Genomic DNA, 24,182 nt, shown 5'->3' on the forward strand with positions numbered 1-24,182 from the left:
TAAGTGTTGTAGGCTTTCATTGTTGTGGTTATAGAACCAGTCACTTCTGTCTGTGGTTCAGTAACATGCTATTACTTTTTTTCCTGAAGTGACAGTGTTCACAGAGATCTTTGTGGGGCTCTGTACATTTACAATGCATCATCCTTATCACGAATATCTATATATGCAGGTGCTTGTGGAGAAGTCAGAGAGAGACACTAGGTGGTAATGGCTTACTCTGAGCTGACTGTACAGAAGGAAGTGTTTCAGGGTATATTCTGGTTTCGCTCTATGAGACTCAAAAAAACAAAAATGAAAACTAGTTAAATTGGAAAATGGATTGCGGGGGGAAACCTGTTTCCCCAAAGCCAAGATACTGTAAACGTGAAACGTTAAAGGAATAAGATGTGCCAAACACAACCCTGCTATATATATTTAACACCCCCTCTCCCCCACCGAGCAGTGAATAAGTGCATTTGCTGTTTATTTCAGATGGTTAGCTCTTTTCCTGTCACTGAAAGCCTCTTACAGGCTCCATCACCTGCGCTCCTGGACAGATCCAGAAAAGGAGCATCCACAGAGGTCTCAGTGTCTGGGAAATAAAGATTTCTTGCTGGGAGTCAATTTTCCACTCTCTCTTCCCAACCTGCACAGCTGCACTTTTCTTCAGGTAAGTAAAATTTTCAGAGATGCAGCTCCTCCATTCAGCAAATACTAGCAAGTTGTACTGAAGAGGAAACAGAGAAAACCCTTCCATCTTATAAAACACATGGAAGGATAGATTTGGAAATAAGCTTCCTTTTATGATGGGTGCAGTGTGACTTGTTTAATAAATAAACAAACACCCATATTTTAAAAACCCTTTTGTATACTGTACTCATCCATTGATCAAAAGGAATCTTTTTTGCACCCAGCGACAAAAATGGTGATTGAAGAAAATCAGTGTGTGTAGAGGGTGAGAGGGAGATTTGAGGGAAAAGAAACAGCATGACCTAGCCTACATTGTGGGAAGTGCATCGTTGCACCTCAGCCCATGTCTGTTATATGTAGTATGATGCTGTTGCCAAGCTGTAGGCTAAGAATGGAAAACCCTGATGCTACTGTGAGATGCATGTCACTTGCAGAGAAAAGTGGCCATGTTGCTGATCTGGGGGATTAGGGAGCCTTGATATTGCTCTTAAACTGTCTCTCCTATGTGTAATGTAAGTTCTAGTACTAGTATAGCTCTTTAGGCTGTGCCAGAAATGTCTAACACGGAAAGGTCACAGGGTATATTTATTCCTTTTTCCAATGTGCTTTGTGGTTAGGATTGCAGTGGTATCGCTGGTCTGATTCTGGCTGTGTGGCGCAATATGGTGCAGTATTGGGTGATGTGGTGAAGTGTTGGGCCATATAGTCTCATCAACAGCAGTAAAGGCAATCTATGCAGCAATTCAGTACAGCAAGTCGAACCCATGTACCTGGCACTTTCATTTATTAAGTTTTGAATTTGCTGGCCATTTAAATCTGTTCTGTGCCAAAAACTAGGTTTAATCAGCTACTTGGGGATTATCTTGACACAGGTAAATCCCCACATGATAGAAGGTCAACATAATGGCCCCATCCCTTCCCAGGCTTGGCATAAGGTTCATGGCCAGGAAGCTAGTACAGCTGTTTGAGCTATAGCTGCTGTAACAGCCCCTTGAGATCATAAGCATCTGGTGTAAGGTAGAGCAGGCTCAGGGCTTTTCAGTCTTGCACATGGATTAGTGTCTGCTTGCCAGTCCCAGGATTAAGGAAAAGCAAAGTTGATTTAATGCCATCTGTGCCACCCCCATCTCTTTCCAGTCTTGTGTTGAGCACAGTTTGGCAAGTGTAGTGAATCTGGCCCTAAATATTTTGTATCTGGACTTTCACTCATTCACTTCCATGTAAATAATTGGGATTTTCTGGAGTGGTTTGTGTGTAAATTTATGGAAGGGAATATGCCTTATTCAAAAGAATTTGATAACAGCCCCCAAATCTCTTTTGGGTTATGGGAGTGTGGAGGAGGGATTTTTTTGTGTGACGGAGGACAGGAGGCACATAGAGAAGATGTGCTGGAGTGTGTGGGATTTTTTTGTATGGTGTTTTGTGTAAAACAGAGTTACTGTTCTTTTTATGAGGAAGATGCCAAGTGCCTAGGAGCTACTGTCTCCAAGGCCTGTGTGACTTATAAGATCTCCCTACTTTTTTTTTTTTTTTTCCCTCCAAACATTGACTATTGCAAGTGTCTGTGGACTCAGACTGGAATGAACTAAAGTTAGATTCCAGAGTGTTAAGCAGCATTGCCAACTCTCCCCATGTTAACACAAGTCTCACAATATTTGGTGTGGTTTTTTTTTTTTTTTTTTTTTAAACCCACAGCTTTATTTTAAAATATGTAAATTTCTAACACTCATGGTTGTGGAGAAAAGCTTGAAAACCCCAACTGGCTCAGGGGAAATTTTCACTGGAAGTCTGTAGGAGTTGGGCACATGATTCCCCTTTGTGAAATCTCCCCTTTGAAAATCTCCCCCTCAAAAACCAGGAGGCAAATGAAATGAACCCCACATGTGTGTGGTGGTTTTTAAGCCAGCTCACAGTTTTTTGAGGCTTAGGGTTGGCATTACTTCATGTGCTGCATTTCTGGACAGGACAGATCAGAAACACACTCTTGGCAGATGGTGGAAGATGTCAGTGGGGAAACTGATGGTTCTTGCTGAAGACATTCAGCAGTCTGATAGATGGGAGGAATTATGTTACTGCTCACTGGGGGTGAGTGATTTGGACTCTTCTTTGTTCTCTCATTCATAACTGGTATGCATTCTGTGCACCACAGTCCATCAGCTGTTCGGAAGCACTACCCTGTCAAAAGTGTTATCTTTACTTATCTGGACAAGCTTTAACTTAGCATGATTGACAATATTAACATAGTAGTTGGAGAGTGAAAAGGCCTATCTGTCAGATTATCAATCCTATTCTCATCGCTTGGTGGCAGGATACATTTCACTGCTGTTGGCATTAGAGGTGACCTGAAACTCATGTTCTGTTTGTTCTTTCTCTTGGGTTTTCCTTCCCACTTCTTCCTATGAAAATTTTCTCTTCAACTAATTCGGGTGACATTTCTATCCTGTAATGAAGTCAGATTTACAAGGTATTATGGTACAAGCATATTGGGTGTTTTATTTTTGTAATTATTCAGGACAACTTAGCTGCAGTCTCATTGTGAGGTTCCAGTTTTAGCCAATTTTTCAACTTGGTCAGATTCTCAAAACCCAGAACGATGCAGTGAATCAGGTCACAGATCATTTTTCTAAGCCAAAGCTTTCCTGGCTTCCTGTCCTTAGCTTGAACCATACATAGCTTGTGGTCCTTAAAGTTGTTCTTTGCATTATCTGTGCATTTCCAGATCAAATAAACTAAAACATGTTCAGCAGCTATTAAATATAAACTGAGTTCCTGAAGGATTTCATGCAAAAATTGAGTTTCAAAAATTTTGTAGCAAGTCAGCCCTTCTCACCCTCTCAAGCTTGCAGATGCTGTCACAGGACCAAGTTTTGCTTTTTGGCATTCCATACATGAACTTTATTTTTTTATAACAAGCCAAATGAGAAGCGAGTCATGCTGAAGAGCAGAATATGCTGAATGTTTATTGAGTCTTGTTCTTTCAAGTCCAAGTCTAAGTTCTATAGGGGCCAGAGAAAATGAAAGGGCTCTGAGTTCATTTAAAAATCTTACAAATGTCCTTTGAGCAAGACAACTAGAGTGATGTATTGCCAAAGATGGATTCTGCACATGAGCTCAGGAAACATGGGATAAAATCTATGGAAAAACTAAGCAGAGGACTGCATGAGTCTTGGGAGCTGTGGGATGTAGATCAGTTGAATTGTCACATAGAAGATCCCACATAAGCCCTGGGATCTGTAGTGTTGCGTAAGGTGAGAGAGTAGACAGCTTCTGCAGAATTTAAAGTACTCCAAAAGGGAGGAAAAAGTGAAGAAAATTAGGAAACAGCCAGAAAAAAATGGTTTGTAGTTCTAAGGAGCAAAGTTCATTGTGGCTTGGGTCTTGGCTGTCTGAGAGAGTGCTTCTTTTCTCCCACACTCATGCTGCTGCTGCAGCAGCCTTTGGTATAAATGGAGAATTCAACCTAACAGTGTCTGGATCTTAAATGTGTGGGGTTTGGTAGATAGCTATCCTTGGTGGTATGTCTTTCAACTCTGGAGTTTGCTTCTATGTCTGACCACATGGAACCCAGATTTATTCACCATTAGTGCCCCATGCATGGTTAGTTTCTTTTCCTAGCTTTTGCCTGAGGAGTGAGTGTCTGTTTTTTATGATTAAAAATATCAGATTTTTAAATGGACAATGTATCTTGTTTTGATAATTGGTCCCATGTTAAAATGAAGAATCAAATTTACAAAAGACAAGACCATTCATTTAAGTAGCACCTAGCATATCTGCAGGGAGAGAGTCTTTTCTGAACTGGGGGGGTCTTGTTTGAGCAGGCCTAATTTCTCTAGAGAATGTGAATTCTGAAGAGGGAAAGGGGACAATGTCTGTATGGAAGGAAACGAGAAGCCAGAATTCAGTTGAAGGGGAAGTTGAAATTGAAAATGTGCAATAGGTAGGAAACCAGGCTATGGGCTTGGCGTGTCATATTTTGCAGTGTTATCAGAAAAGCCAACAAAAACAAGCCCCTCTAATTTTCAGTCAAACAAAAATAGCAGGCCAACTGTGTGTATACACCAATTAACGCTGTCTGTGCTGGTGTTTAGACCTTGATTCCATATCAGGTTTGATGAAATGTCTGCTCTTCTCATATAAGACTCCAGTGTGTGGGTTTGGCTGAAGTAAATTTGCTGGAACCCTGCACAGCCTGTTACGGACTGCATGGATAGTACAGTGCTAATTTCATAAACCATGAGGTGGTATTGCACTATCGAGGAGAAGAGGGAAACTCTCCTTGCTTCTCACTGTGTGCCTTATAAAAATCTAGAGGCTTTGAAAGCCTAGCAGAGTAAAGGATGACAGGAGTATACTCTAGGGCAAGAAACCTTTTTTGTGGGTGAGTTGAAATACTAGTTCCTTTTACAAAGACATAACTGACATAAATATAATTGATATAGATAATGTAGTGGGCTAATATGCTATAAACATTTTATGTGTACCAGAGAAATCAGATATTAGGAGTAGGGCCTAATCATCTGTACACTTGTATACATATTGTAAGTTTCAGCTATGTTATTTTCTCTTGGTGGGCCCAAAGTCAGTGGCCCATACAAATGAGTAGCCTTCAGTTATTTTTGATCAGTTGATTATTCGAAAACTGCCTTGCACAGAATAGCAGTTCACGGTATGAATACGGTTTTGTGTACTTAAAAAGGTTAGTATTCATATTTGCATAAGTGGAAAAACTATGAACAAAACCTGGATCGAAAATGGTGTGTCTCAGTCCTGAACTATGGGTTGGTTTTGGATTGGGCTACATACATATTTAAAAATAAATAAAAGTGGATGTCTCATCTAAATGGAAAGTGCAGAAAACAAATTTGCATTTCGTGTTGTATTCAAGGTGTATTCTCTTTACAGTATGTACATGTAGCTCTTAGTAATGTTAATGGGAGTAGCAAGCATGTTGAGAAGAGTACAGTCCTTTCTGTACCAGAACCTGGCCAGATTTCAGTATAATCCAGTTCTCCAAACCACTTCTGGTTTCATGGCAAAACTGCAATCACATATCACTATTGGTGCAAGTGCTGTGACTGTTGAGAGTGGTGTAGCCAGCAGCTCCTCCAGGCAATACTGAGCCAACCAGGGTGGGAAGTCCACTAGTGTGTACAGCAGAGGGTACTTACGTTAGCCCTGGTGGATCTAGAGGAAGCTTGGCTCTAGGGCTGAAAGGTTCTTGAGAGCTTTGTCCAATCCTTCCAGCTAGAGAATGCTGTAACTTGGGGCCTGGCTGTAATTAGTTGAAAATATGGTAATAATAATTAAAGTGAGTCTTTAGGACACACATTTTATTACTGTATATCTGCACTCCCATGTGGTTTCAGAGTCCTATCTGTGCAGTCTAGAGACAGAACTAAATTTCATTTCTGTCAGCCATGTAGACCCAAAATAGCTGCTGCTGTTACTCAGTTGTGCCTTATTTCAGTGATGGGTGCATTGGAAAAATACAAAGTTACTTTCTTATCATGAACCCAGTTGGAGAAAATCTCATGCCGAAGCTACTTGGGTTTACATCCAGGCTTGAGCCAGACAAGAGCATGTAGAAAACCACACAGAGAAAAGGAAACACTGTAAATATGGGAAGTCTTTTCTCTCGTGCTTCAGGTCAACACTTCCAATTAAAAGTGCAGTATATAAAAATAATTTGTCACAAAGATAAGAATCTTTTAAATATTTCTCTTTGAAATTAAGGTAATTGTTTAATGTGTCTTTAGTGACCTTGCTCATGTTAGCACTGAAATTATAACTACTTTTAATGTGTGTGGGATTGGGCAGGCTCTCTTACATCCCCTTTTAAGTACCATACCTACCTTCATACTATATATATGCCATATAATATATTGGGAGAAAGCCCTCTGTTTCCTTTGGTTTCCTCATTTGTTTTTGAGAAAGTTGGGAATGCAATAAAGTTTAGTGAGACTGCAGGAAGCCTTTGTCCCATATCTATTTTGCAGTCCATTTTCCGGCACAAAGAAGGGTTTTACAGAACTGCTTGGTGACTGCACCCTTGTGCCAGGTGCTTTAATTCTTTCTTTGTGACCTTTCTCCCCTTTTTGTTCTTGGCTTTGTTTCACGAGGGTATGTGATCCATCCTAAAGTTGTACCTATGCCAAGTTCTGTAACCTTTACTCAGTTCCTTCCCATGTATGTGAATCTGATGGAAGCTAGTTTTCTGCTGTGTCTGATATATCTACTGCCTGCTCCATCCATGAATATTTAATGGTAGCACATCATGGAATTCAGAGAGGGACACTTCTTATGTGACTTGCTTATAATTTGTGCACAGGTAACACGGAGAACTAGACTGTGTGTGTGTGTGTGTGTGTGTGTGTCTCTCTCTCTCTTAATGTTCCTTGTACACATGCATACAAAATATAATTTGGTTCTCCTTATTTGACATACCGTCTTAGAAGTCTTTCCTTTGTTTTTTCCTGTGTTTCTAATTGGGCCGAAGCCAACATGGCTTGCTTTTTGATATCCGTGCCCAAAGGAGAATCAAACAATGAAGATGTCCTCAGGAAAGTGTGTTAACAGTGGAATTAACATCTGTTTAGCTAATTGTTGCAACATAGTATCCTACATTCCAGGTTTTGGGTGGAGAGAAATTCCAGTTTCCCATCACCTCATCCCCAACTGTCTCTCTAGGAAATAAAAATGTGCAACACCCAGAGCTGCAGCCAATATTCCAGTGCTTGCTGTCAAAGAATGTGTTGAAAAATTCCTGCCCTTGCACAAATTATGCAAAAGAAGAATCAGTCCAATCTGGACTCAATCAAATTGTACGTAGAGGGGCAAGAATTCAGTCAGGATGTATGGATTTGCTTGGTGTCAGCTCTGGGCTAGAGCTAGCCTGATAGCAGCCGCGACAGACACTGCTTTCACAGCTGGGGCTGACTGAGTGGACTTGGAGATCAGTGGTGACAACTGGGCTACTAGCATAGATTGACCATGAAGACAGTTATCTCCATTGTTTTTGGGAGTTTCAAGTTACTGAGCCATGAGAATATTTTTTGCCTTGCAGTTAAGGTAAATTTTCAGCTACAGTATCTTCCTCTTGCGTTTGCTTGTACCATAAAGTTGCGCAGAATCTAGTTGAAGACCTATTGATGTCTCATGAAATGTCTGCAGTGCCATTTAGAAACATTTTGTGTTGGTGTCAGATTTTTTTCCTTCAGTTTTCATTACAGAGCATATGCCTGTGGATCAGAAAGAAATTTCTCCCTATTTTAACTGTTACACAATTGATTTAGACACATTATGGGATGTGTATGTTATTATGAGTTATCTTTCTCTGAAGCATCAGTTTCTGGTTGCTGCCTACTGAGCTTCATGAATTAGTGGTTTGACTCTGTACTGCAAATCCTTTGATGCTATCAAAATAAAAGATGTATGTTGCTTAGTTCATCTACTCCTGCTGCTAGTGTCCCTCCAAAGTTATCTCCCATTTTGACATCCTAATTATTCCATAGCAACTAATTGTGATGTCAGAAGGAAAAGATTCCAAGTTCAGATACAGAGTAAGCAGCAGAAATGGATTAATCTCCAGGCAACATAGATCATATTTTGATACAGATGTGTATGATAATAAAGACAAAGGGAAAAAGGGACAGAAACTATTAATAGCAAGCAAAATTTTTTCAAAGTAGATGGTTTTTCATTGTTTTCCTTGAGGAGCAGAGCATATTCAATGGCTTTCTTTTCTTTAAACTACAGTGCCATCCTAAGCCCCACACTTTTGGCTTCATCTACTTTCATGATGCCAAAATAATTCTTTATAAAATGACGGATCTGCCACTGTGTGAACATCACAATTCTGGCAATGGGATATACACCACAAATGTCAGCACCCTCAGGCCACTGATGATAAATTCAAGAGCAATTTTGCATGGGAAGAGGAAAAAAGGATTAGAAAAGGGATGTAAATAGCAGAAATATAACAATCTGTTCACCTCTGATATCCTTCTATCACTCTTCTGCTAAGGTTCTTTTTGTTCACATAGAGTGTGCCTTAGAATAACGGGTCTCAAACTTTTTAAATGGAGCCCAGCGCCGCCGCCCCCCCCCCCCCCCCCCGGGGGTGGACTTTTGTTTAACAATTGTGCCCCCCTTCCCCCAAACGTCCCCACTTTCAGGAAAAAAACAGGGCCTACATATCAGAAGCGGAGTTTGACTACTTAATTTTTGGGGGCAAGAGGTAGCAGCAGCTCCCTGCAGCTCCGGAGCCTGATTTGACCCGCCATAGAAAATGGCAGCAATAGTGGAGAATCGCACCTCATCGTTCGGATTATCCTCAGGCAGTAGCGCAGATGCAGCCGCTGCCTCCAGGATCCTGCAGAGTGGCAGTGGTGCTGAGAGCATCCCTGGCAGTGGCGGAGGGGCTGGTGCTGCTGCGGGTGGCGGCGGCTGCTGGGAGCAGCCCTCCGACTAGAGACGGAAGCAGCTGCACAAAGTGCAGAGCATGGAGCTGGACCAGCTCTGTCCCCCATTCTGCTAGCAGTGCCAGGCCCGCTACCAGCAGCAGTCTCCACCCACCTACGCTCCCCTCCTAGTGGTCCCCCCTCGCCCAAACACCTGCCCAGGGCTGTTCGTGTGAGGCACCAGGGTCTCCACCGCCACCTGAGCCTGCTCGCAGCCCGGCGCCCCTCACCCAGTAGGGGGAGACGGCTCCATCATCAGAAGTTTGGGAGGGACATTGACCCCCCTAAAAAAAACTCTGCCCATGGCACCCCCCCAATCCATCTCATGCCCCCTTAGGGGGATGCGCCCCCCAGTTTGAGAACCACTGCCTTAGAGTTGTGTGAGGATCATCCTTACTAGAATATGTATTAACTTTCCTGCCATTAAAAGCTAAGGTGTAAAAGTGCTGAGGAGACAAAACACTGTCTCCAATTCCAGAATATCTATCAAAAGGGGAAAAAGTGGCAGCTGGGCAGTGGCTCCTTTTCTAATTAAAAATGGAGGTTGTCAGTGTCTTACTATTGCAAGATTTGAGAACGGTTGAATAAAGATCCATATTATGATAATTAGAGGCACTGAGAATTCTGTGCACTAGCATTGCAGGAGGTATGTAAATATTCCTGTTCCCAAGGAAAATATTTGGTGATCCTTTATTATCATCCTTTCTGAGACAGGGATAAACAACTTGAAAGGATTCCCTTTTTGATTGAACTAACTCTTTATTTAATTTTATTTTTAGAACCTTGTGTTCAGTAGCCACTGTAAAACAGTTATTGGCTATTCAGACCATGTCATACATCGAAGGAGATCAGCTACCTCATGGGTCCGGTGCTGCCAGGTCACTGAACTGCCATCCTTCCTGTGCACAGCCAGCCCACGGGTAAGTCCTGTAAAGATATTACTACAGTGAGGGAATTTATTCCTCCTTATAACTATTTATGAAGCTGTTACAATTTTTGTACAGTATCACTGTCTTTGAAAATATTATTTTGTGCACTTAAAAAAAAAGAAACACTTTTTTTTATGTCCTGTCTCAACAAAACTTGCAAATCTCCACCTGTATAGATGTTATGTGGCAAGAAATATCTCTAATATTGACTCATACTAATTTATCTCTGAATTTAAGTTTCATTTGGTCAAGTCCTAGAGAATTTAATAGGATTGACTCCAATGTAGTACTGCAGGAATAAATAAAATATAAATATTAAGACTTTTATAGAAATTACCACCAAAACAGAGTTATAGCAAATGATACCCCTTCTAGTGTGATTTTTTTTTTTAAAACCATTTTATAGAGCTGGTCTATACTACACAGTTAGATTGACATAAGGCAGCTTATGTTGACCTAATTATGTCAGTGTCTACACTGCAGTCCTCCTCCTGCCGATGTAAGTGCCCTACTACACCCACATAATAACTCCACCTCCAGGAGAGGCATAAGGCTTATGTCAGCGTAGTTAGGACACAATGTCCCTGTAGACACCAGGCTACTTACATGGGTGGTTGGCTGTCTTGTCAGTTTCACAACAGGAGCCCTGAAATTGACAAGAAGAAATTGAGGAGAAGCCCAGGCGGCTGGACTCCACTCCTGCTGGGAGCCAGGTGAGAAGCCAGGGTAGCTGGACCCCGCTGGGAGCCAGGGTGAGAAGTCTTATCAGCATGCAGGCGCTGTGAAATTGACAAGACTACCTGGCTCCTGGCAGTGAGGGGGCAGGTGGGGGAAACTGAGCAAGAAGCCAGGGCAGCTGGACCCCACTCTCTGGGGGTCAGAAGCTCCAGGTGTCTTCTCCCCTGCTCCTGTTGGGGAACAGGGAGGCAAGAAGCCCCAGGCTGATCTCCTCTCTGCCTCCTCGACTCCCAGTGGGGAGCCAAGGGGGTGGGCAGCCCTCTGGGAGCCTGTGGGGCAGCAGGGAGCTGCCAGCAGAGCTAAGAGACCAGAGCTCCCCACACTGTGTCCCTCTTAGGTCAGTGGAAGCACTTCTGATGAGCACGCGCACCACTAACCCAGGGAGGGTAGTGAGGGACATGCACATCTAAAATAGACTGACTTATGTTTCTAGAGTAGACATACCCATAGAATGCGGTAGTAGGGATAGAATTCTCTATACAATTCTGTTAGTTGGTTTAAAAAACCATAGTAAGAATATCCTTTGCTATTAAATTCTGTAGGACTTTTTTTTGTAATTTTTGTCCCAAGGGGGAGGAAGAGCAAGGTTGTAGTAGGAAAAGCAACCAAAGGAAGATGCAAGATAAATTGGCCCACCACACCCAAAACTTTCATAACCATTTTGTTTTTCTATTACAGTGCTGCTGCCATGCTCTTTAGTCAGTGTGTCACTTGCACCACCTTTTGTCACCTTTAAATTGCTCCATTATATGCTGCTGTGAAGCTTGGATATGTATTTTTACAAAATGAAAGATGCTTGTCCCCTTAGCGAAATTCAGCCCAAATACTCTAGCAGCATATCTAGCCAGTAATATGCTGTTTTCCTGCAACAAGGGTTGTCTCTTCCAATAATATGTCTCTCTTGATTTCCACTTTTCTTTTAGTCCCAAAGGCTGTAAAACTAACATTCAGACTCAGAGTAGTAAGTTATTTAAAGAAGATGGGGAGCTGTTTGTCATCTGCCGTGAACTTTTTTTTTTCTTTTTGGGGGAGTGGGAAGGAAGATTTGTTGAAGGGGGGATAGGTGTTTGTCTTAAGTGCTGGTCAATACTATGAACTTACATCTGTATAGCTATGTCTTTCAAAGGGGTGTGAGAAATCCACATCCCTGAGAGACGTAGCTATACCAGCCTAAACCTCTGCATAGGCAGTACTAGGTTGATGGAAGAATTTTTCTGTCAACCTCTTTACCGCCTCTCAGGGAGATGGTTTTATCTACATCAATGGGAGAACCCCTCCTGTTGGCATAGGTAGTATCTACACTGAAGTGCTACAGTGCTACTGTACCACTATAGCATTTTAAATGTAGACATACCATAGCACACACTTCAGAAAAGAAAGAACAACATTCTAATATCTAGAAATATCTGTGGTTGGAATTCTTTAGCTTTTCTGATTGCTGAGTGGCACTATCTGGACAGAGATCCAGTAGCTTTTTGCTCTATTAGTAGCATTTCAAAATGACTTTTATCATTCCATGTCTTTGACTCTCTCGTTCCACATCGTTTTGTATTACGATGTCGTGTTGTATTAATTTTGGGGTGCTTTGTTTCTGTTGCTTTGTTTTCCTTTGCATATCTTTCCTGAACTTGCCAAACTATAATAAGCACAATGGAGTTCTAGGAACTGTAATGGGAAGATACCTTCTAGCGTCAGTTTAGAAGTACAATGACATTTACTTTCTCCCCACCCTCAGATATATACCTTTCTATAAATTACATAATATTCTTCCCAATAAATGACATTTAAGAGGAATGGAGATTTGTGGGCAGAAGAATGTTCTACTTAACCAAGGCATATTTGGGCTTCATGCCCAGAATGTGTAGAACTCAGTGGGTAACTTGACACTATTTACATCCCATCTGAATATGCAGGTCTCTCTAAGCAGGAGAAATAAAAGCAAATTTTCCCCCTTTTAATAATCATGATATCCCCCAGGTTGCATCACCTTAATTCTCCAGACCAGGGCGTCCCTTTCTTGCTCTGTTCTGCTAGTGAAAAACAGCATCTCCAGGCACTGCTCACACATGCATTAGCATGCAAAGGCACCCCCAGGAAAGTTATGAATTGTCTCCCAGCCACTCATGAAGAGATACGGGGAAACACCCACAAATCCCTGAATCCCAGCCTTGCACCCAAGAAATGTGCATCTTACACAGTTCAAGGCCCCCTTGCACAGATGTAAGGTCATTATGAGTCTGTCATTCCATTTAAAGGAGAATGAATATGCAACAGCCTTTGTTAACCTGAGTAGACATTCTCCAGATACTTCAAACCAAAAGCACACTGATTTAGATAAACAATTAAACAAGTTTATTAACTGGAGAAAGAGAGAGATTTGAAGTGATCATAAGTGATAAAGGCATACAAGCCATAATTGGTTATGAAAAAAATTAAAAAATAAACACTGAAGCTATTTCCTAACTTTACCAAGGCTAATAGTTCTAAAAGCAAAACAGGTTGTCTCACCATAAGCTGCAATACATTTCACAGGCTGTCTCCTTCCAGTCTTGGACTACTCTCCCACAGTTCAGTGATGCTTCTCTTTGTCTTCCAAATGGTCTTGCTTTCAAGTATTAAGGTGTGGGAGGAGCGGTCGGGGGAACCATTGTCTCATATTTTTACCCTCCTCCTCTTTCTGAGGATAACCCCGCCACTGAGGTGTAGAATGAGCGTGGCAAAGGTGAGATTCGAAGCATCTTCCAGGTGAATTGTAAATTTCTTGTTCATGCCTTCTGCATATGTGAGGGATGACATGGAGATCTTTTGTTTATAGTTGCCCCTTCTCTCCATGACAAATGGTTGTTTCGGTAGCTAATAGTTTTCTAACACTTGGGGGTCAGTCTTTTGTTGACACTGGGAAGCTAGTCTGTGAGCATTCCCCAGAATTACAATATATTTCAGTAACAAACATATAGCAAAATCTTATAACTTCATATACAATGTTAGTACACACATTTTAACAGGACAGTGATACACAGCTGATTATGGGTTTTCAAATGATACCTCACAAGGCATACTTTGTACAAAATATATCAGAACCATATAAAAGTGGTGAATATGGGGCATATGGTATCACAATAATACTGCATGAAATCCATTTTTACTCTGCAAATGATTCTTTTCATTGTGGCACTTTAGAGATGTATCTGTTTCTTAATTCCCAACCATGCAAGCATACCCTTTTCATAAGGAGCTTTTGACACAGTGTTTTTTAACAAAAGGTGAGTTTCTGAATTCTGCTTCTCCCAGTTGCCCAGGTGAAGTGCAGTTTTCGAGAAACAGCAGAAAGTGAGAAAAGCATGTGGTGTGTGCACTAACTACATCATGCTAGACTCCATAGCCCAAATACTGTGATGGACGATGGATAAGAATGAGGTTGCTCTGCCAGGGCCTGATCTGGTAAGCTGCTGAGCATGTTCTGCAGTTCCACTGCAGTCAATGGGAGTTAAGGGAGCTCAGCACCAAGCAGAGCACTTAGCCAGAAGCAGGGTTGGCCCCTTAGACTTTTTGTCTTTTCTAACTATGTAATTCATCATCCTCAACTTCATTGGGGGGGGAAGGAGCTGAACATGGAGAATAAGAAACAGGCTGAATTAGAAGAAACTCCAAATCTGCAGGAAATGACTAGTGTGGCATGCTTATCTTATATTCCATTTATTTTATGGTTCAATAAAATGTGAAAAGCTTTCACTTCTCTTGCTAGCAGTAATTGTGTTTATGGATCTGAAACGCCTTCATATGTTATCACGTGTAGCTGAAGTCCAGTCAACCAGCTGCTCTCGAGAAAAAGAACCCCACCCTAAATGAACTGGAGCCTTGGCTGCAGAGGAGCCATGAGTAAGGACATCTGCTTCCAATTAGCTTGCACTCCCAAGCCTGATGTCTGCTGTTTACTTGGAATCAATAACAAGCCAATAAATCCCCGTTGTTGATGGAGAAGCAATAATAGTAATAATCATAGAGAAACAGGCTGGGAGCAGAAGATTCTTATCACCAAGTCACCCAAATGTTCCATTCCTAATCTGTGTTTGTGTTATTGCTGGATTTATCAGTAGGCTTGACTGAAGCTTGATGTGTGTGTAATTATACATAAACATCTGGGAAAGGGAAGATGGCAAATAGCTGTCTGCACTCGTGGCCAGTTTGCTTCTCCTTGGCATCTCCTGGAATGAGCTCCTCTGCTTTGATTCTGAGGCCAAGAATCTGACTAGGCCTTGCAAAATGGGAGACATCCTTCCAGGTCCTAACATCACGTTGAAGAATGGACAGCTGAAAATAGATGTAAATGAAACTCTGATCTCCTTAGAATTACTTATGTCAACTCTGTAGCATAGAGGCTCTTCACTGACCTTCATAAATAAGTTGTGTTATCTATGAAGGTATTGTGTATTTTCTGTACTGCGGGTCAATGTGAGTGGAAGAATGGTTAAAAACCCAGTTCAGGAATTGGTCTGCTGATCCAGTATTGGCCAAATGGGAGGAAATAATGTCTGCAGTTTATTTTGCCAGAATTCTTATAAATGGGGAAATTGTCTGGTTTTGGTTTGGCTTGGCTATTACATAGAAAGGGTTAAGTCAAGACAGGGCTTTGCTTTCCTGGAAATTGAAGACTTGAGTTTTCACGCTTGCTCTGAACTGTTGGCAAGAATGTACGAGTCATTAAAAGCAGAATGAGCCCAAATGCTTCCAGAAAGAATGTCCTGCTGTTGGTGCTGAGCTGTGATGAGGTCTGGAAAGTTAATGGAGCGAGTGACAGGGAGAGGATTTATGTGTAGATGAGGTTGGTGTGGGTTTTGTTTCTGAGGTTGTGACAGTATAATTTGTATCCATTTGCAGGCAATTATACTAAATCAGAGATAGGCCTGAAACATGAAAGGTGATTTGGAACATGGATGTGTCTCACATGCTCACTTTTAGAGCACTTTAAGAGTTTGATAAACTCTTCTATGGATTCTAGATATCACAGTGATAGGTGATTTTTAAAATCCTACAATGTATTCAGGGTTAATTTTGCATGAAAATAAAGAAAGCATTCCTTAATTTTGATTTTATACTATGTAACTGTTGAGTTAAAGATGATATATGTAGGTAACCTCAAAATAGAGTATCTTCTTACTGATCTAAATCATGATTGCTGTACTAATACAATTTGATAGTAAGCACTGGTAAACATGAGAATTTAGAGTCAGGGACTGGCTCCCTTTCATTACATATAGTACCACAAGAAAAAACCTGACAATGACAGAGGTGTGTGCTCACACAGACAAATAATACTAATGGAAAAGTTTCATAATTCTTTTCTTTCCCTTTCTTTTACAGTCCCTCAGCACTTGGTATGATTTTTTTTTTCTTGCAAGGACATGTAGAAGTTTTTGGGTGGTGTCTTATAAGTGTGTGTGTGTGTGTGTGTGTGTGTATTTGGAGCTGTCATGACTAATTCAGTTTGCCCCAATTAAGGCCTACGATATTAATAACCTTTACATGTGCACAGTTCCTATATGTGAAGGTTACTTCCTGTTAATATAGAGTACTTCCAGATACCTCAGGCATGCAAAGTTTCCTTGGTGTTCTCTCCTAATAGCTCTTCCTTTAGGGTCAGATGTGTCCAAAGTGCAGCACTCAGAATTACTCTCATTTTTTCCATACAGAGGTGTAGCCTGTGGAAATTAGAGTTTCCAGCACAAAACTCTCCAACAGTGGCATATGGAGGGTCTCTGGCGCCCGAGGAACAAGCCTACATTTGCACTCTCCCACCAAACTCACGCCCGTCTCCCCTCCGCCCCCGCCTCCCCCCCGAGCAGGGCAGGAGGGGTCCTGTCGCCACCCCCCAAGTGCCCCGGGAAGAGGGGGGGGGTGTCTGTACCTGCTTGGTGGAGGGGGGGCATAAATGCAGGCACTTACCCCCGCAAGCATGCGGTGCCTGCCTCTCCCGCTGCAGCTCCACAGCCCGGCGCCAGCTTGGATAGGGCAGCCTTCATGACTTGTGGGGGGGAGGTGCTGAGGGGCACCCCTCAGAGCCTCCTGTACCCCCCCACCTGTTGTGAAGGTCTGGCCCTCCTACCTCCTTCCCCTGCACTTATCCATGGTTCCAACCCCATAGCCTGGCACCGGCTCAGATGGGGGGGCGGCCTCACCACCCGGCCTGGCCCTGCCTGACGCGCAGGGAGGGGGGTGCAGGAGCTGAAGTGGGAGCAGCTTCCCCTCAGCCTCCAGTCCCCACAGACTGGCACCCGGGGTCCTGACCCCGCTCCCCCCTCAGTACACCACTGACTCTCCATCTTCAGTTCAGTAGCCATAATGAGTTGTGTGCAAGAGCCAACAAGTAGAGCCCTGTGCGGATATAAAATTTGTATCTGCATCTGATCTGTAATCTACAAACATGGTCCGTGGATATCTGCCGATTTGCAGGGCTCTACCTACAAGTCTACACAGGTCACACTTTTATATTAAATATGAAAGTGGCAACAGAGTGCTCCATTTTGAGTAAAGTGCTGTGGCCTTCAGGCTTCTTCCAAGTAGTAAATGTGGTGTTCAGCTAAAGAACGTGGACATCACTGCTATAGAGAATATTCTTCTCTGTTCCTAATCGGGTTTTTCCAGTGTAAAATCTGAACTACAATTTGAGGGTAAATTAATGTTGTTTACAAAGGGGAAGGATAGGCCCATGTGTACATTTCTGCCACTTCTAATGTGGGATCAGTGTTCAGGCAGAGGAGATTGAAATTCATTCATCTTGAGAAACTTTGCCTCCTTGCACTAAATATAGTCTCATGCTTTGACTGCAGATGGCAGTGTAGTGTAGCAAATCCTCTTAGAATCAGTGCGAAGTGCTCAACTCTGCCTTTTGATTCTGATTAATTTTATTTTTTCATAATGGTGGTATTCTGAGTCACCACTGAATTAACTGTTCTAGTATACACTTACTGATTTCAGGTTGGTCCAAAGTGAAACCCTGAGTATCCTGTTCCACCTTCCTAAATCCCTGTTTCTTTGCTCTTGTAAGAGCTGCAGCTGTGGTGTACCTCTATGGACAGTGTGGAAACCAGTATGCTCAAAGCCATTTTTTTTCTGTGAGAGCAGCGATTGAGGTCCTATAACACACACCTATTAAGCCAGCCTCCTTCACACCTTCTGTGTGTCTCTTTGGGAATGCACCCTGTGCACTACTACCCTTTCTCAAATGCATGTTTCTGTCATTGCCAGGACCGTGTGTGTGTTGAAATACACAAATTGCTGCACTACTTGTTTTTCTTTTTGAATTTGTACCATGATTATGTGCCAGAATCTATGAATTCTTTTTTTTTTTTTTTTAATAAAAAGAACCAAACACCTCTAGTCCTTATGGTTGCAAAGAAAACCTTCATTTGGGAAACAAGGGTTTGTCCATATAAGGAAAAGAAGTTAGGTAAAGGTTAGCCACAATCTTCCCATTAGTGTAGATGTAGGCTCTGATTCCTTTTACCTTGATTTAACTGGTCAAGGTCTACCCTTAACTGCTGGAAATTGTGGCAGAAAATTTCTAGTTTTCATACCTGCATATATAACATCAATTTTCTACATCCTACTTCTGATGTATAGTACTGCATTCTCTAAAGTGATGACATACTTGTTTCCTGGATTAGAGAAGAAAACTACAAACACATCATTATCAATAAATAACTTTTCTCTCATTTTAGGGAATTAATTTCACAATATGCATTGACGTTGAAATTTAGCCTTCATTATTTTGACGTTCTTGAGGTAAATGAATTCAAAGCATCTTTCCAGGTCTCTCAAAAGCATGTCAAAACTTCCTCTATCTTCTTTATAGGAAATGGAATATAAAGAGCTTTTGCAGAGCCTTTCCCCCAGAATGCTTGTTCCAAAGAAGACTTTCACTCTGAAAGGAGAAGAGGAAGTTGGCAGTGTACCCCTTCTTGTAAAATACTGCATGTTAAATGGTGATTTGGTCCTTTAATTATAGGCTTATAAAAGAAAATGATGCATTTGCTCCATCAGCTCTGGACTTTATGCTCTAACTGTTAGTGAGAGATCTGTCGAGCATCCCAACAGAGCAGTTGTATGTGTGTGATGTATGTCAAACTTTTCCCATGATTCCTTCTGTTTTCATCACTTTGGTGAAATGGAGAGAAAAAAGGAACTCTCAGATTGCAGTTGAGTTTCCAGATGAGAGCAGAACCCTGTTTTTCAACTCTCCTCCTTGGAAAAAATGAACAACATCTGGGATTACATGGCACAGAACTGCCTGTCTTTCCCATTGCTTCTTGCATCCCTCTTGACTCCTTGCTCTTCATTAGTCAGCTGTTAAAATGTTTTTTCTGAGCAGTTATCTGCTGCACAGTATGGCACCTCAGAAATTGTTGTCTGCTATCTGGTGAGGAGAGATAAGAGAATACTATAGATTGATGCAAAAGGCAGCCTTGTCTACTGGAGCAGATGCTTTATCAAGAGACTTTTCAGCCATCTGAAAATAGAGCTGTTTAGCTAACCAGTACCTTCTACTGTCCATCCAGATAGCAGCAAAGATTAAAATGATGGAGATGGTCCAAGATAATTAGTGTGGTGTAAAGCCTGCATTCCTGTGTTGGCACAAGACTATTCTATGTAGCTGGAGAGAGCATACTCAAAGCATGCAGTGGGGAAAGGGATGCATAGAATGACTAGCTAAAAAAAATAAGATAATCCCCTGCTCATCCTAGATACAAATAATAATATAAGATCTCAGTATAGTCCATCATTGCCAAGTTCTGCCTCTAAAAGACCACCCAAACCGTGTCGTCTTTCCCCCTTTCCATTTTTCTTTCCTGATTTCCCCATCTTCAGTATTTCAGATATAGATAAGTCACTGCTGAAATACAGAAGCCTTCTAGGGTAGGGGAGAAGTTGCGAGTTGCGGGGAGTTGTGCAAAGCTGGTCTCTGACAAAACCAAACAGAGATTAAATGAACTATTGTGTTACACAATGAGGGTGTCCATTATTTTCTCTTAGTTTTGTCCTTCATCTTGCCACGGTTGGCACTAAATGCAAGTCAAAGTACAGATTATCAGGAAGGACAATAGTTCCTGTTTGAGCATTGACTGGGCACTTTTTTGCATATCTCATTATTTTAAATCAGTTTAAGACTGTAGTGCCATTTATGTATTAACATAATGATTTTGCTTTTAAATCTTGTCCCTCTGGAAACTGATTTAACTGAAGACTTTTTTGGAGAGGAGAAGGAAAATGTGAGTATATGTATTCATTATTTTACTTTGCTTTTACTCATAGGTAACAGCAGTGCCTCTGGATTTCTACTGCAATGATAAAAGTGCGGAGTATGAACATAGGGCAGTTAAGGAAGGAGGAAGTCTTGAAGCAAAGCAGTGTATATTAAATGGGGCACCCGAACTAGCAGCTGACTGCCTGAAACAATGCTCCCTATTCTTCCCAGAGTATCCGGGAGGGTTGTTGGCGGCCAGACCTCAGAATGGTTGGTCTTTCATCAGGATACCAGGTGAGTTTCTAATTCCTTTTTAAATTCCTGTAGCAGAACAGAGTAACGGGACTAGGAAAGTACAGCAATCTGTTCTTCTTTTTCCTTAGAATGAAAAAGTATCCCCATAACTTCTTAATGTACTCTGATTTCTACCCAAACATTGTCTGGAGAAAAGCAGCCAGTGAGGGCAGAACTAGTCCAACACAACCTCTTCTGGTGCTTAACTCAACCAGCATTGTAGGCTGTAAAGAGTTGTTTTTTGATTGCTAGCCCACAATACTAGTGCTTTCTCTTTTGCACCACCCTTTTCCCCCTATCCTTCTGTTAGGGGCATATTAAAAATAGTTTCCTACCACCGCTCCAGAATGGAAGACTCTTTAGAGATCGATGGATGGACACTCATTTCACAAGTGCTTCCTGTGATCAAGTCCACCGAATCACTGTGGTACTGGCTTAGGAGGCTTTTTTGTCAGTCCTTTCAACTAGAGGATAAACATTATGCTTACAGCAGTCTGCAAAAAGAAGGAAGGCCTGAGAAGCAAAGGCTGGGGGTGGGGTGGTGATTCACTAGATTTTGACTGAAACAATCTGTGTTTGCAACATGGCAAGGGCTCACTTAAATTCTGGGGCCAGGGGAGGAAAAAGATTGCCACTGCAGTAATAAAGAAAACTGTCTTCATTTGATCTTCTGGATTAGCCCATGATTCTGGGCACAGGTAACTAGGTCCCTGTTTGATTACCAGTACCACAGTGATATTCAATAGCTGGAAATACTGTTACTTTGCAGAATGACGGGCCTGAACAGTGAATGAAGCACAAAAGATTTGAGAGATATGCAAGAGTAAAAACAGCTCATGCAGCCAGAATGCTAGCTTGTTCCCAGACCCTTTTGGGTCAAGGATGTTTGGAGGGGGAAATGAGCAGGATAAAAGGAAAATGGGTTTCTGCTTGTTGCTTTCTGGTTTAGTAAGATTTCTCATAAGGAAATTGGAGACAGTTTATCAGACGGATATATATGTATCTATTTAGTGGAGCTGGCATACCTGCTGAGATAGTTTCAGATTAATCTAATTAATGCCATGTGATGAACTATATACTATTTGGTCTCCAGCAATTATATGAAAGCAAAAGATTAATTACAGCAGCAAAAGAAAATGGGAGGGATACAAATGTGGGGGTAAAGTAGGTTGGAAGGCATGAAGGGAGAGGTGCGTTAGTATAAGAAGGTTTTTTGTGGCTGAGGTAGAGCCCAAGAGATGAGGATGTGTTCTGAAAAAATCTTAACATCTCATTCTGCCACCTGAAAAAGTTTGTAAAAGAAAAAAGTTGGAATTAAACAAATACTGTTTGAATAACAATACACAAGAATCTTGTGGGAGTGCACTTCTTGTGAGTAACTATACGGTAAAGGATGCAGGTGCAAGATTAAGCATATGGGTGTCAGAGAGAGAAGCAAGGGTAAGCAGATGAGTGGTGGAGGAAGGGTGTACACAGAGACTGGGTTAAGCAAGTGGATGTTGGTTAGGTGGGAAATAGAGTAGGTTTAAGTTTGAATGCTGAGGGCAAGGGAAGTAGATGCAGGGACAGAGGAGCAGTGTGTACATAATGGATGCAGGTGTGATTCAAGTCGTTATGGAAAGTGAATAATGGTGCATGGAAGAAGCAGTTTGATGCAAGGATAAAGCCCAGTGAGTGTAAAATGAAATTATGGGTGCAAATCTGTAAAATAAGTAGATACTGAAGTAGCTTCTGTCTCTCTTAACCCTGTCCCCATCTCTCACTCAGACTGAATTCCCAGTACCCAGGCAGCAGACACAGTTGCGATCACTGTGGGAATCTCTTAAGGCTTTTCCTGTTCTTTGAAAGAAAAATGGTCCTGGATTAAATGACAGGAAGTGTCTGAGTCCTTTTACTATCGATAAAAAGCACCGGCCTCACTGGCTTTTACTGTGAGAGCCAGCTAGCTCCTCATTGACCCCATTGTGCTCTGCAGACTGCCAGGGGGAGAGATCACTGGAACCCAGACTCGTTATCTCTCTTTCCTCTATATTTTTACATATCCAGAGGGGCATTTTCTAAGTTCCCAGTGGTCCAGGCGTCCAGCCACAGTCATCAGCCAGCGCTCTCACTGAGGTTATTCTGAGTCATAGTCACTAGGCGTTTTCCACAGGCAGTAGTATCCCATAGCATCCCCTCTCAGCCAGCTTAAGTCTGTCCCCTGGCTGGCTGGCTGGTAGTTTTTTATTCTGTTGACTGAAAAAGCACCATTAGGTCTGCAGCCCCTATCCTGCTGATGTTGGTTACAGGACTGACTGCTTTTCCTCCTCTACTTTATATAGAATAGTAATGAAAAATTTGTTATTGAGCACAGTTCAATCCGTAAGTGGTAGGACTGGTTGAAATTTTTTAATGAAAAAATGATATTTTGCTGGAAAAAATCACTTTAGTTGAAATTTTCTGATAAAATTTCAAAATCAAAGTTTTTACAGATTTAATTCTTGGTTTTGGTTTTTTTAAATTGTGGAGAAATTCCACTCACTTTCTAATGTTTTTTTTTAAAAAAAAATGTTTAAAACTTTTCCATACAGGATAAGGAGGAATGGGGAGGGAAAGTAAAAACAGTGGATGAAAGTGAGTGGTGAGAGAATTTTTTTAACCTTTTTCTAGTAAACTACACAATGTTGCTTTCCATTGGAGATAACACATACACGGAGAGGGTAGGTACATGCTTGGTCATGGCTTTGCAGAATTAGTCTATGCTGCTGCTTCAACACTAGGTGGCAGTCTTTAAACATACAGAAGTTTTTGAGTTTTAAACAGTCAATATTGTCATGATAGGACACTGCAACACACAAAATTAAAAGAAACCAACTTTTTCTTCCAGATATAAAATATTCCTTTGATACTTTTCTTTTGCTTTCCTGTTGGTTGTATTCCTCGAGGAACCTTTGCCTAAATTCTCAGCAGTTTAGTCAGTTCCGTATGTCAAGAGATTGGGCAAAGATAGGGATCAACAGGTTGTTTTTGTACTGCTGACTCTTGACAGTGTGTGACCTCCCTCTCAACTAACTTAGGTAGTCAAGAGATATCTGCTGAGAAGTTGTCCTTCACTCCCAATATGTATCCCGTTGTTTGTAATGGTTTTAAACTTGGTAACCATTACAGAGGAGATTTTAGGAGCCAGTGATGAGGCATCTAATGTTTCCAGTTATAAAAACTTAATCCTTTGTTCACACTTGTTAAGAGATTGCAGAAGAAAAACAGTAGTATGTTGCCTTTTGAACCATGCCAAAAGTTCAACCTAAGCATTGCAGTGAAATCCTTTAGTTGGGTTGCTTGTCTCAGCATAATTTCTTTTGGCAATCTGACTAGAGAGATTTTACATTTGAACAATGAGCTTGTTAATTCACTTCTTCCTCTCATCCATATCCCACTTATACTTAGCAACGACATCAGTTTTTTATCATGTCTAACATCTTAATGCTTCATAACTAATGAGGCTAAATAATTTAATTCATCCTGCAATGGGAAGCTAACAACTGGAAGAAAAGCGAAATTAAATGGGTCTTTCATTTAAAGGAAATTTAAATACCTTTTTAAACTATCCCAAATGCATCAACTTAAAACAAATAGCTCTTAAAACAAATGCTCTTAAAGCATTTTATCTGTCACCTGCCAAGGCCTGAGTTCAGGGTTCTGTTAGTAATTTCATCAACTCTCATAAGAATAATACCATTAAGGTGGCTGCGCTCTGCTTTAGAGATTACTAATGCCATCATTTGCAGCTGGAAAACATCTGAGGGCCTGAACTCAGATCTTGAACTGTCTGTCTTCTGTGAGTGCTTGTCTCTATGTGTATTCCACTGTGAG

General features: G+C 41.5%; 1 protein-coding gene across 1 annotated transcript in view; it reads left to right on the top strand.

The window, feature by feature from the left end:
• Positions 1-24,182, top strand: part of INO80 (INO80 complex ATPase subunit) — a 131,106-nt gene that overhangs the window by 58,806 nt on the left and 48,118 nt on the right. The window contains exons 24-26 of the mRNA XM_067557961.1: positions 472-649; positions 9,908-10,048; positions 20,105-20,330. Coding sequence (XP_067414062.1) covers positions 472-649; positions 9,908-10,048; positions 20,105-20,330 — 545 coding nt within the window. The remainder of the gene's footprint in view (positions 1-471; positions 650-9,907; positions 10,049-20,104; positions 20,331-24,182) is intronic.

Source organism: Emydura macquarii, unplaced genomic scaffold (assembly GCF_026122565.2).
Source record: "Emydura macquarii macquarii isolate MOO-44397 ecotype Brisbane River unplaced genomic scaffold, CSIRO-AGI_Emac_v2 contig_1876, whole genome shotgun sequence".
In the NCBI taxonomy this organism is placed as follows: domain Eukaryota; kingdom Metazoa; phylum Chordata; order Testudines; family Chelidae; genus Emydura; species Emydura macquarii.